This window comes from Cibotium barometz, chromosome 11, assembly GCF_041138505.1.
Source record: "Cibotium barometz isolate CiBa-2024 chromosome 11, ASM4113850v1, whole genome shotgun sequence".
NCBI lineage: Eukaryota > Viridiplantae > Streptophyta > Polypodiopsida > Cyatheales > Cibotiaceae > Cibotium > Cibotium barometz.
In genome coordinates this window covers 24,776,946-24,791,706 of record NC_141056.1, presented here as the reverse complement: position 1 = coordinate 24,791,706, position 14,761 = coordinate 24,776,946, and the positions used below count along the sequence as shown (strand labels likewise).

The 14,761-nt window shown below is 42.1% G+C and overlaps 1 protein-coding gene across 3 annotated transcripts in view; it reads right to left on the bottom strand.

Moving 5' to 3' along the window:
• Window positions 1-6,615, bottom strand: part of LOC147633946 (uncharacterized) — a 111,126-nt gene extending 104,511 nt beyond the window's left edge. For all 3 annotated transcript variants that reach the window (XM_086805022.1, XM_086805020.1, XM_086805019.1), the window contains exons 1-2: window positions 6,315-6,615; window positions 6,006-6,160 (exon numbers count right to left, since the gene is read on the bottom strand). In XM_086805022.1, the coding sequence (XP_086661148.1) occupies window positions 6,006-6,160; window positions 6,315-6,600 (441 nt within the window). In that variant the 5' untranslated portion in view covers window positions 6,601-6,615. The remainder of the gene's footprint in view (window positions 1-6,005; window positions 6,161-6,314) is intronic.
• Between the last annotated feature and the right edge of the window lie 8,146 nt (window positions 6,616-14,761).

Genomic DNA, 14,761 nt, shown 5'->3' with positions numbered 1-14,761 from the left:
AAGGTACAGGAAAGTACACGGATTCGAAGCCCAAGGCGGGAACACAGATCGGGAAGAACTCCCAGGAGGTTTGTTGGTGGTGTTCCACAGTGCCAAATGGGGATGGCAGTTCCGTGAGCCAGATAGGTTCTCAGGTTACGGTCCCAAGGGAGGTTGATCCTCCAAGGGTGATGTGAGAGTGCCAGACTCAGCTCCAGGAATGAAGACCAAGACAGTGTTCAGAGTCAGGGCAGGAATGGATTGTGGACTAGAGGAAGACCAGATGCATAGATTTTCATCAGAGACAGAGTGGTTTGGAGAACAAGCCGGGTTTTCAGAGAAAAAGGTTTGCCAGGGATGGATGATGACATAGGGACTTCGGGACAGGATTGGGATGATGACAGTCATCCAGCCAAGAGCAGGTTGGATTCCCGTCATCAAGTTTAGCAGAGGGGGATGTCATGTGCATCACAGATGCCATGGACATTCTCAGAGCTAGATCCAGAAGAGGCAAACAGATAAAGACCATGAACCAGTAGAAGATAGGTAGAACCAGAATGTAGGAGCTTCAGGTGTAGCATCTGAGGTGGACACGGAGCAGGACTTGGAGCAAAGCATGGATCAGATGGCTGTCGGCTGCAGGACAGTGGATGCTGGCTGCCAGAAGAGCTGTCGGCTGACGTCAGCAGAGGGTGGGCAGCAGGCGCATCAAGGACAAGGACCAGCAGCAGTCGGGCAGCGCTAAAAGGCTTGTATGGACATGGAACTGGCCGACAAGCAGTCGGCCAGCATAAAGTGTCCAAAGACCCATATAAATAGGGCCACATGCTCTATGTTGTAGTCATTCAAACCCACTAGGGGTTGGGATCACTAGAGGTCCCATAGGGGACAGGTTTTGGTGTTAACCACCTTTTTATGAAGGCAGCCCATGGCTGCAGATATGTACCCTTTTTGTACCACAGTATATACTGAATTTTCCAGCACTTCTCACTCTCTCTCTCTACTCTCTCTCTACCTGCGTTTTTGCATCAGATGGTGTGTTTTTGCATCAGAAGGTTTTCCAAGAGTGTTTAGGGCTGAAAGAAGACTACCCAGAGCTTCCGCGTGTTACAAGAAGATTGATTCCTTCTTTATTCAGACTGGATTTCAGAGATCAGTTGCAGATCCGAACCTGTATCTCTTTCGGGAACGCGGCATGGTCACGCTTATCATCCTTTATGTGGATGATCTCATTCTCACCGGCGGTCATGTGGAGCACATTGGAGTGACGAAGGCTGCCTTGTCAAAGGAGTTTGAGATGACCGACTTAGGCTTACTCCACTTCTTTTTGGGATTGGAGATCTGGCAGACCCAGAGGGGGTTTTTCGTCTCTCAGCAGCGGTATGTTCATGAGTTGCTTGAGGCCTTTGGGATGGAGAACTGCAAGCCTATTACTTCGCCGATGGACCCGAACACAAAGTTAACCGTTACAGATCCTTGTGAGCCAGTTGATGCCTCGCAGTATCGGAAGTTGGTTGGTTCTTTGATCTGGTTGCTGAACACCAGATTGGACTTGAGCTTCTCCGTGGGGCTGTTGAGCTCTTTTATGCAGACGCCATTGAAGTCTCATTGGGACGCAGGATTGCGGATCTTGCGGTATCTGCAGAGTACGAAGGATCTGGGACTCTTTTACATAGGAGGGAATGGAGTCAAGCTCCAAGGTTGGAGTGACTCAGATTGGGGAGGAGATCCAGACACGAGGAGATCTACTTCAGGATATAGTTTTACCCTCGGCTCAGGAGCAGTTTCTTGGAGCAGCAAGAGGCAGCCAACTATTGCCCTTTCTTCGACAGAGGCAGAGTATCGGGCTGCTTGTGGTGCTGCTTGTGAGGTTGTATGGCTGCGGAGGCTGCTAGGCGAGATTGGGTTTCCACAGAGGGAGCCCACAGTCATCCAGTGCGATAACCAGAGTTGTATAGCTATTGCTCGGAACCCGGTTTTCCATGCCAGGACCAAGCATATAGAGATACAGTATCACTTTGTACGTGAGAAGATCTTGGCTGGTGACATCTTGCTACTTTATTGTTCGACGGAGGACAATGCAGCGGACCTCTTCACGAAGTCTCTACCTCAGGCTACGCTCAAGCAGCACTCCAGCTCCCTTGGGTTGGTTTCACAGCCAGGAGCTGAGAGGGAGTGTTAGAAGTCATCTCCTGTCTATATTTATACACCAGGGCCTCTTGTGGGTGTGCCCGCCCTGTATAAGGTGTTTTATCATTTTTCCACACTCCCCGTATTTTTTCCCATTTTTTCTAGTGGTGGGGAGGGTTGCCAGAGAGTGGCAAGAGCACTCCGACTGTCCCAACAGCAGTCCTGCTGCTGGCCGACTGCATACAGATGATGCGTACGCCTCTGGACTGCTGGCCGACTGCATTCATACAGTCGTGGACCTTTTTCTGCTGGCCGACTGCATTTATGCAGTCGTGGAGTTGTACAATGCTGGCCGACTGCTCTCCCAGGGGCATATAAATAGGCCCCTTGCCCCCACCACTTCCTCATTCAGTTTTCTCGGGATCTTGTGTATAGAGAAGAGTTTACACACCTATCTCTCTGTGTTTCTTGTGCTGTTTATTTTCTGCAGTCTACTTGCTCTTGTCTACCCAAGTTTGGTTATCATTTCCGCTGCATATTCTGACAGGGACAGGGCATGAAGGGAAAGGGGACAAGATGGAACATATGCACAAATCTTGTTCAAAGTTGGAGTGGATTTGGAGACCGGGCGGGGTTTTCATTGAAAAGGTTGCCAGGAAGGGAAGGATGATAGGCTTGGGACTCCGTGAATAGACAATGGAATGATGACAGTCATCCAAGAATAGAATTTGGAATCTCGTCATCCAGTTTAGCAGAGGGGGATGTCATGTGCAAGACTTGTGCAGGCTATTCTCAGAGCCATTTCTTGAAGGGATAACAAGATAAAGAACCAGAATAGGACTAGATTTAGGAGCTGTTGCTGCTAGCTTGGGCAGAAGGAGCTTATGGAAGAGTCAGGAGGCTATCGACCAGATTATGAGGAATATCCACCGGTCGGCTAGAACAACTAAAGGGATTTTTGTCCAAGACCTGGCCGACAGCAGGTCGGCCAGTCCATAGGGAAATTCATGCCCTAAAAAGGATACACTAGCTCATCATTTTGATCATTCAGCCCTCCCACAGGCTGAGTCATACAATAGGAATTAGATTAGGTATTTCTGCCTTTTGATGGGGCAGCCAAAGGCTAGCCAAGATTGTACTTCCTTTTTGTACATTATGAATATACTGAAACTCAGCTATCTCGCTCTCTTCTCTCCATCTCTCTAGCTTGCGTTTTGCATCAGGTTGTTCCAGGATGGTGTTTAGGGCTGAAAGAAGACTCCCAGTTCCGCATGTGACAATATAAGGGCACCTTGAGGGACATAATTCTTATCTTGTGAGCAAATTCCCTAGTACTAGATATCCAAGCAACAGATATGGCATTCAAGGACAACAATGCCTCTTCTATGAGCATTTCTCAGTGTTCAAGTAGAGGATAGCAATACCCTCAGTAAGCCGTGCATTGCAGCAGTTAGCTTAGTTATGCATGGAAAGATCTGGGTTTGGATCTATATTCATCATTGTATATTGTCATGCGTTGGCTAAATAGAGTAGTTTAGGTCTATCACCTTGTATTCTGTGTAATTTGCTGAAACATGCGATTAGCATTGATCTTCAATTAATCGGGCGGTAATAAATGTTAATCTAGTTTAGCTTCAGCAGCCATATACATTGGTATCTAAGAGTCAGCCTGCCCTTTTGTTAGGGTTTGCATTAGGCCATCCTGAAGCATCTTGCTTATGTGCATTAGGGATTGGAAAGCAGCCAGATTTGTACTAGGTCAATGTGCATTAGGGTTTTCTTTAGACAAGTCAAGTCTAAGTCTAGCGCTAGGGTTTTGCAGGTAGCTAGGATTTTCAAAAGCCTTTGCGTTAGGGTTTCATGCATGCCATGTATACTTGGGAGTTCCTTTCACCGGCCCAATCTTCATGATGAGCCTGGAATGTATAGGGCCTCCTTTTGGGGACCAAACCTTGGGGAGGATGATTAAAGGAGGATGGAGAGATTGCAAGTGATGTTTTCACACATGATTTGAAGTAAGTCATCGGTGCATCATTCTTCAAAAGTTTGGAGCAGCACCTCAGGTTGTTATTGCGCTTTTCAAGACAGTAACATATTTGTACCATATCTACACTATGGACAAGCACCAACTCCTAACACTAGAGTCGTCTAGGCGACTAGCGAAGCAAGAATATGACAAATTGTGGTATGCCACGATTATACAACGGTTCCTTTCACATGGACTGCCTGTCACCGTTCCATTAGAGTCTAAATGCACCACTATACCCCTCACCACCAGACACGCTCATCTGCTCTATGGATGATGCCTGAAAGCCTGGCTACTTATGCATGCACATGTCACATCACATGCCATGTGAGTAGCAATCAAACATATCCGAGTCTCTTGCCACCACTTGAGAGTGGAGACTTGGTAAGCAAAGGGCAGGCAAGATCTAGAATGTTTCGAAAACCACATGGATACATTGTAACGTTATCATCCTCATGGGATGTTTTGTTTCATTTTTTAGCTAGATGGTTATATCTTTATTCCATGATATGTGCCCAATCAGGATTTAACCTGGAAAACCAGCCATGTCCATGTGTGCACATGATGACAGGATTACAAAGGAACTAGCCCTAATGCAACTCAAGCAAAAAAATATATAATTACCCAAAGTTAGGCAGCTTGGAAATCAGGATTTAGCCTGGAAAACCAGCCATGTCCATGTGTGCATATGACAGGATTACAGAGGAACTAACCCTAATGCAACTCAAGCAAAAGAATACAAAATTAGCCAAAGTTAGGCAGCTCAGAGAGAAGGTAAGTGGGCAATCTATTGTGAGGAAAAAAATTCTCATTGAGAATTTTCATAAGTTAAAACCCAAACCAAAAAAAACACAAAACCCACACCCTGATGATTGCTTTTTATGCTTCTTGGCAAAATAGATCTACTGGTTGATTAGTAACATGTGTTTTTTTAATTTTGCCAGACCATAGATGTCTTAAGACCAATATGTGTCTGTATGATATATATTGTATCTCGTAGGTCATTTTGGCCTTCCACAGACTAGGCAATGTACAGCACATGTGCCACATTTGGCAAAGTAGATCTACTCGTTGATTAATACCAGGTGTTTTTTTATTTTTCCGGACCACACATTTATCTTAAGACCAATATTGTCTTTACGATATGTACTGTATCTCATAGGTCATTTTGGCCTTCCATGAACTACGAAGCGCACACTAACAGCACATGTGCCACATCTGCCACCTCGCCTAAAAGGCGTCTCCCTAGACAGATCGATTCAGGTGGAGCAAGCTAGACAGCTGAGACCCCCACCCCACCGAGAGATCCTCCATAGATGCAGGAGTGCCCCTCCCCCACCCCACCGAGAGATCCTCCATAGATGCAGGAGTGCCCCTCCATAGCCACTGGATGTGGAGAGTCTCTATACACTCATAGATGTCGAGGACCCACTTGGATCCCGTCACATTATATCATTGTAGCATTGAACCAATGGCACTTACAGGGCTGTTGTTTCTTCTCATCTCTAGTTGGATTTTTTTAATTTTTCATTTTTTTTTTCCATGATGTTATCAATTCATGGACGCATTGTAACACGTCTCATAGACCCTTTGGTCTTTTCTAGACGTTAATAGAACTCTCTCTCTCTCTCTCTCTCTCTCTCTCTCTCTCTCTCTCTCTCGGCTAATGTAGTGGTTTGAGCATCATGCACCTGACAATGTTCAAGATTCATCCCTTACCTTTGGCGTCGTCATATGAATCATATGTGGTGAGTAGCTTGGCTATGGCATCACAAGAATTCATCAACTCCCATTCATGATGCCCCCTAGTCTAATATTATCCAAATAAGGTCAGATGAAAATCTTTGTGTAGGGGAAAAATGACTCAAACCTGTCTCTGGCCACGAGAATCCAAGGGTAAAGTTCGAAAACCGAGAGTGCGGGCCAGGTAGTGCAGCTCTTTTTCGAATGAGTGCTCCCCATCTCCGCTCAGCACGTCAGCATAGGCACCCCCTTGCTCAATTCTTAGCAATCTGACCACAGAGACTAACACACACAGGAAAGCCTTACAATATACACTATTAAGGGCTTTAACAGGCTCGTACAAGCTCCTATGATTGAGCCCATTATTGTGTGAGCGGGGGAAAGAAAACTTAAGCAAAGCAGTGCTAAAGACAACAACACAAGTGCTGGTTCGTACATGCTCGATAATTCGAAATGTCGCTTCTAAGCTTGAGCTCTTGCGGGTGAAGAGGAGACTGAGCTCTCGTTGTGGTGAAGTGTGCGCTGAAAGAAGGGGCCACTGCCTTCCTGAGAAAACTAAGAGTTGTCTTACACCCTTGTGGTCCGTGATGCACTACATGAAGCTGGATATGCAGAGACAATGGTGCTCCGTTTGTGTTCTGGTAAGAAGTTTGGACGCGCAGCATGGCTCTCCAGAAGGGACGATTGATACAACCAGGTGCCTCCTTTAAGCTCAGGCGCATAACATTAAATCATTAAAAATCTATATATATTTTTTCATTACATTTTTTATTAATTTTAAAAAATCTACTTATGTGCTCCTCTCTGACCCCAGCTTGAAAAACAAAAACAAAACAAGAAACGATGAAAAATGAGAGTTTTCAGCCTTCAAAAACCTACTTGAAGCTCAAACTAGCCCAAGAGATAACTCTCTCGTGTTCAAATAAGCATAAAAATGCTACAATGTCATATGTAGAGCTAAGTGTGAGGAGAGTTGTCTCTCTTTTATCTACCACATGTCCCAAATTCAAAGGCCAAAAATTCCACAATCTCCAACTCTAAAAATATCCTAGATGGGAAGTTTCAGAATGGAAGGAAGGCCTTTTTCTCGGAGCATTTTTGGAACTTCAGCTCTTTGTTGCCGCCCATAATCTAAAGGGAAAAACATTTTTTTTAACGCTACTATGTATAGGGTAATGTTGTTTTTAGCGTGTGCTTTTTTAAAACAAGTATAATAGCACGCTTTGCCTATATAAGCTTATGGAATTTCCTTGTAAACACAAAATACAATTATGAGATAGCAAGTCATGCTTTTTGGTCTACATTTAGAAAACAAGCTTTTGTCTCTTGCTTTGGTGATCAAGATATGCAAACCACAAACCAAACGGAAGAGAGAAGGCAATGACATCGTCCATAGAGAGGGGCTCTGATCGATGTGTAAACTAAGTTTATAATGCTTTTTGTCAAGAGCATTGATACTAAGAAGCTTTCAAGAGCCTTGACATTAAGAAGCTCTTGGTGTATCATCGGCTAGAGCTTTGGGCTTGTTGGTGTGAGATATTGTTTTGACCCTCGGTAGCTGTAGGTATTTTTCCCCTTGTGTGTGGTTCACACTTGGAGAACTGTGGTGGTTGGCTAGTTTATGGTCGGCATGGTTTTGGTTTTGTGGTGGTTGATGTGGCCAAATAGAGGAAGAGAAGGAGATAAGGCTCAAGTTGGTTTCATCTTGGGTTATCCTCCTCAACCAATCTTGATCCAAATACCACAGGTGCAAATGCTCCCTTGAGCATCTTCTTCAAATATGGAGCAAAGTGTTCTTGATAAAAGTGGCTTTATGCTTGTAAGTTCTTCAACCTCAAAGACCTCGGTCCGCCGACCGCTCTTCTTGTTGGGTTATGCTTGTAAGTTCTTCAACCTCAAAGACCTCGGTCCCCGACCGCTCTTCTTGTCCATCTCTCATGAAGGGGAGGTAGCTTTGATTTAGTGTTTAAATTGCTATGAGAAAGGGCAATGTAGCCAAAATTATCCAAAGGCTTCTATAGTGGGTAGCTCCAACCTCTCTTAGAGCTAACATGCTTGGAGTGTTAATCAAAGAGCCTAGTAAAGGCTGATATATTAGCCAATAAGAGGGGTAGACCTCAAATGGAAGAATATTTTGGTATACTTGATGGATTCTTGTAACTAAGGGGGATAAACAAGGTTAAACATAAAATAGTACTTAAGCCAAATTCTGAGCCTTTTGAAGGCAAGTTAAGGTGGCTTGAAAGGGTCTAACATGATGCACTTTGGGTGGAAGTGAACCTCTTGTTGAAAGCTTTCTTTATCTTTCCTTTGGAGAATTTGGAATGGGTTTTGGTAGCTACCCGTAAAATAAGGAAGGTAATAAGTGGAGGATTTTTGTGGATTTATGATTACCATCCCTTGCCTTTCCAAGATAAGTTTTTGGATCAAATGGTTGTGCATGGATGCTACAATGTATGTGATTACTCTTGTTACTTCCAAATTTGGATTTCAAAAGAAGATTACCTTTGTCACACGATGGGGATAATTTTCTTATAAGGTCACATGTCATGCGGTTTGACCAACACACACTGACAAACGTTTAAAAGATTCATGAATGTCGGCTTCTTCAGCCTTATCCGTTGTGTTAATTTGGATGATTTCTTTTCTTATAGTGGAACACCTAGAAAAGGTTAGATTAGCTTTTGAAACATTGGATGATTCTTGAGGGAACCTCAATACTTCAAAGTGTAGAAGTAGTTCTTCTTGGGTATGTAGTTTCTTCACAAGGCATTGCTATGAATGCAAAGATATGTAGTTCTTCTTGGGTATGTAGTTTCTTCACAAGGCATTACTATGAATGCAAAGATATGTAGCTTCTTCCCAAAACATTGCTATGGACATAGAGAAGGTGAAAGCTATCCTTGCTTTATCTATTTTGGACTTCCCAACTCGCTAAAAAAATTAATACCTTTGTCCACAAGGTTAAATATTATACTTGCTTCTTGGAGGAACTTATACGCTTCTTTGTCCTCTTCATTAGCTTACTCTTCAAGATATTTTTTTTTCATGGATGGATGCACATCAAAATGTCTTTAAGGCAACTAAGAAGGTTATCATCATAGAGGCACCAATCTTGAAGCCTCCCAATTAAGGTGCATATTTTTCTGTTTCTTTGAGTGTGGACATTAATGCTTTAGGTGCCATCTTTATACAGGATGGTTGTGGCTTCATGATCATGGATTTGTGAAGCAGGACTAATTACATTGAGCATGTCATGCTACCTACAGAGAAGCAAGTCTACTTACATTGAGCATGTCATGCTACCTACAGAGAAGCGGTATACACAGATCGACCAATTTGGGGTTTGGTTATTTTCTTTGCGGTAGGTGCAGTGGGGAAACTTTGCTCATATCTTCTTCCGAATTATTTCGGTGTGGTGACACTTTCCACTATCTCTATCAATTATTTACTGGAAGTTCTGGTTTCTATGAGGCAATAAATTGCTCCCATCTAAGTAGTAACACAAATGTTTCTTATTAAAGTTCTTTGTTATTAGTTTTCTTATAATAAGTAGTGTTTTTCTTGTGTTCATTCAACCACTCACACCACCAACCCCACAAACCACCTTAAGATCGCTTTAGATCTGTTAAACCAATTTAATATTACTTTCCATGGGATATTATACACAACCTCAATCGTTAGTACTTCCATCTCGTGAATATGTAGAAAATAGGTTTAGGACGGCATGATGAGAAATGGAAAAGGGAATAGCTATGTAAATTGCTTAAGAATTGAGAGTCCATGATGGCATAAGAACGAAACCTCAAACATTTGTATGACGCCATAGCAAAACAAGCTCTATAGACTCCACACCTTTAGGCAAGATAGATGTAGGAAACCATTGGTCATTGCCATTGGTGCATAGATGCAACAAACCGTCAATCATTATTGTTGGTGCATGCTGCAACTTGCAAGAGATCCTTACTATTACCACTTGTTGTGAGATGAAAGTTTGAGATACACTAGCTCTACACAAGTGAAATTTTGGCTATCCCTTAATAAAGTGATGATGAGAAATGGATTTCTAGCCAGCTAGTTTCCTAGGCTTTATGGCATGAACGAGGCCCAAGCTAATTGGAATGCGATTTGACTAGTGTTTAATAGTGGCAAAGAGATGAGCGTTCTTGCCATTTCCACTTTTACATAGAGTCTCAACCACTACACAACAAAGTACATGGTAAAACTTGCGATCCAATTCAATACTTAAAAATGTTTAGTCAAGTTTGTAAAGCTTTATTTTTTTAAATGATATTTTATGTTTTATATATATATATATATATATATAAAACATAAATTAACAAATGGCTAAATTTGTAAAATTAGTTTTTAAAAAATCATGTAGATGTAATAATATATTTTTAAATTCATGTATATTTTATTTAAAAAATAGATATTATGTATAAATTAAATATATATATTTTACATGCATGTGAAACTACGAATGGATGCACCTATGCATTGGGTGATGATGACATCGAAACTGGAGTTAATGATGTGGCAAGTCTGATTGTTGACGTGGCATACATGTGTCGAACATGTGGCAATGATGAAACAAAAAATCATACTTTTGGCTTATGTTTGGATAGCAAGGACAAGAAATGTATCACTCAATCTAGCAAAGAAGGAAGACTTTTATGCGCTAAGTCCACTTTCACTATTGGTTTTGCTCCAAATGGACCTAGATGGGGTTTAATTGCTTAGATTTATTATTTGGAATAAAAAGAGAGAGAATCAATTAAATATTAGATTGCTTAGGCCAAGTATCTTGACTCAAGATGCGATTTGCTAAAAGGCTTCACGAGATAAGGAGCTGTTGTTGATAGTTCTTTTGAGATTGAAGGATACTAAACATTATGATTATCTCTACAAGTCTAGGCGTATCTCTTTTAAACAACGAAGTCAAGAAGTAATTGTTGGGTTTACTTAGTTAGCAAGCTAATCACCAATAGATGTAGTGATAGCTTTAGACAACACTAAGTTATACATCAACACATGATTAAGTTAGAGAACACTCAATAAGGAGCCAAAATGGTGACAAAAGCCAAAGTTCACAAAGTAACACTAAGCTTGAATTAGACACAAAGTGCATACAACAATGCTAGAGCTCTCACACACTAGAGAAGGTGTAGAGACCATACTTTTATAGCCCCTGTTAAGGGAGGCGCCTAGATCACACCCACTTGCCCACTTGCCCCTCTCATGCCACCTAGATGAGGTGCCTTCTTGAATGATGGTCAATGACCATGGGTTACAAGCTAACCCATGGTTTACATCTTAGGCTTTAGCCTGTACACTAAGCATAAATGTATCTAACCCATGGATACACACTAAGTAATGGATGTAGATCAACATATTCTCAACACCCTCTCTTGATCTACATACATACCACGGAGGGTGTGTAGATCAAGGAATTACATAGGCACTTAGTACCACAAAGAAAATACTTTCACAAAGAAACTAAAAGGCCCAATCTGAATCAACAAGATTAGCCTCCTCTTCAGATTTGACTTTGACTTTGCCTTTATCTTCGTCTTTGTCTTTGTCGGTGTTGGTGGAGTTTCCTTTCTCTTCATCCTTCTTCTTTTTCCTGCAATCTTTGATCATATGTCCCTTTTTTCTATAGTAGTAGCAGATTCTTGGAGCCTTCTTTTTATCTTGGTCTGTAATCAAAGCCTGTTCATCCAATTAGCTGAGGTGCAATTGAAGATGATGAACTTGTCTCCATTCTTGTTTCTGTAGGAAATATAAAAGCAAGTGCAAAACTAGAAATAAAACAAGAGCAAATGAAATACAAAGAGTTACCTTGAGATGAGTGTAGACAAGACACAAGATTGATAGTTTCATTGATGTGACACCTACAATATATAGGTGAGAAGTACAAGATTGAGTAGACTGACTTATGGGATAAATGTAGAGGTGCCACATGGCACTAGACTCAAGACACAAAGACTTAAGTGAAACTAGACTAGAAATAGTACACCTAGTGTGCACTTATTTCCAACACCCTCCTTAAGTGGACACTAGGAGGAAGACAAAAAAGACAAGACTAGAAGATAGACATAAAGACTGATAGACTGAGAGACAAGACATGAGAGACAAAAAAATCCTGAGACACCCCTCCTCAAGTGATATCCTCATATGGGTCCACAAGGGTAGGGACAAGATGGATCTAAAACAAGACACAGTCAGATTGATAGACAGATAGACAGACGACAGATAGATAGACAGACAAGACTAGATAGACAGAAGACTGACTGTAGACAAACAGATGGACCTTGAAGACAACCCCTCCTCAAGGGCAATCGCTGCCTCTTGGGTAGGGACAAGAGAGAGGTCAAAAAGCATAATGAGTAAGACACTAGAACCCCTTGACCTACATCATCGGTGGTCAAAGTGGTAGACAAGAAAGGTGAAGTAATCAGAAAGCCCATTCCTCATCATGTGAAGAATGAACAGCAAGATCTGCTGTTGTAGATGCTGCAGCAACATGTGCTGAGGCAGATGCAGGGGCTGATGTAGAGGTTTTAGAGTAGCAGTCCTTTTCCCGGTGATTATCACGGCCACAAATGGTGCATGGATGAGCCTTGAAGCAGTCCTTCTCCAAATGATTAGTTTTTCCACAATGGGTGCAAGGCTTTCTTACCTTAGATCCTCCTTTCTTTGCTAAAAATGCAGTGTCAGTTACCTTTTGTTGTTTTGTTCTTTCCTCCTCTTGGAGAGCATTGATGATACCTTCAAGAGTAGGATTATTGTGATACTTGAAGGTAGTGACAAGAGTAGCATAGGTATCAGGTAAGCTTTTGAGAAGCACAGCAATAGCAATATCTTCGGAGATGGGGGACTTCACTGAAGCAAGCTGAACCATAAGACTGCGAAAATAATTGACATGAGAGGCTATAGTAGCTCCGTCCTGCATATATAGATCAAAGAATGAGATCATAAGTGCAATCTTAGAATTTTTAGAGCGAGGTCCAAAGAGGGTATCCAAAGTGATCCATGCTCGAGAAGCAGACTGTATGTCGGAGATGTGATGAATGTAATCATCTCCAAGACCGAGCAGGATGATAGCATAGGCTTTGTCATTCTTAGCAGTGGGAGCATAAGTGATAACTTGCTCAATGTCGGAATCTTCGGGAGCAGCATGGTGAACAATGTCCCAGAGACCTTCTTTCATAAGATGGCACTTGATTTTGATTTGCCAAGTATGAAAGTTGGAGCCATTGAATTTGTCGATAGACATGAGAGAATGAGTAGAAGAGGCCATGTGGGAAGGTCTTACCTCTTGCTAAAATGCAAGGGCAGTGTCTATTCCCTTACAAGATTGCAGAAATGAATGAAAGAAGAGATCCAAACTGTTTTTAGAAGCCGGCTCTCTCACCACTTGTCAAGGCCATAGCATTTGACAGCCTATCGAAGCATGAGGAACTAGCAGTTTGCAGATAAAAAAGGACTAATCAGCAAACTGATGGAGACAATGCACAATTACCTTGTAGACTCTTCAAGAGGAAGCAATGGCAGAACTGAATGCAGCAAAAAATAGCTCGTTTAGGAGGACAGTCGATCTGCAGCTTCCTTGAGATGATACACACCCTTGAGTTGATGAAGAAGGCAGCCAAAGATGGGCTGCAACAGTATGGCGGGCAGCAGCAGCTCCAAGTGAGAGAGCAGTAGCAGCTTCATGAAAGCAAGAGAAGTATGCAGCAGCTACTGAAATCAGGCCGTGGACAGTAGATTCAGGTCAGCGCAGCCTTGAGATAAATGGAGCCGGCGCAGGGTGGACAGCAGATTCAGGTCGGCGCAGCTATGAGATGAGTGGAACCGGCTGGTCCTACAGGCTGAGCACAGCTAGGGAGAAGCTCTGGCAGGCAACCTAGCTCTGATACCATGTAGGAAATATAAAAGCAAGTGCAAAACTAGAAATAAAACAAGAGCAAATGAAATACAAAGAGTTACCTTGAGATGAGTGTAGACAAGACACAAGATTGATAGTTTCATTGATGTGACACCTACAATATATAGGTGAGAAGTACAAGATTGAGTAGACTGACTTATGGGATAAATGTAGAGGTGCCACATGGCACTAGACTCAAGACACAAAGACTTAAGTGAAACTAGACTAGAAATAGTACACCTAGTGTGCACTTATTTCCAACAGTTTCCTCTAAGATTAAAGAAGATGCTGCTAAAACAAGTGTGAGGCTAGGTTGATTTGAAATGACTGAAACACATTGTTCAAAAGTTACAGGCATACTACATAGAAGCACAAAGACAGCTTCTTCTTCTGAGATTGTAATCCCTGCTCTAGAGAGCTGGTCGATGAGACAGCTCAGATCATTTATGTGCGTGGCAATGGATGTCTTTTGAGCTTTTTCTAACCTGTAGAGACGTTTCCTAAGAAACAGTCTTGCTGCTGCATTCGTTTGACCAAAAATAGCTTTTAGTTGAAGCCAACCTTTATGAGCACTAGATGCTGAGATGACCTGATGTATTTGATTATCGCTAAGACCACTTATGAATGATAAGGCTTTTGCATCGCTTTCTTCCCATTTCTATACTGCCTCCGGATTTCTTTCTGTGGGTTTCCTTTTAATCCCACTTGCAAGACCCCATAGATCTTTATCTATTAAGGCCATTTGCATTTTAATGGCCCACGTGTGATATTTGGTGCCATCAAAGCAGTCATTTCTATCAAAGAACCGACCTTGGTGACTTGACATTTGGCCACATCTCTAAAAACAAATACCCTTTATAGTTGGAGGTTATTACAAATATGTTGTTTTTACCCAATTTCACCAAGAACCTTTTCCATATAAGTGCATATTTTCACATAGAAAGGGTGAA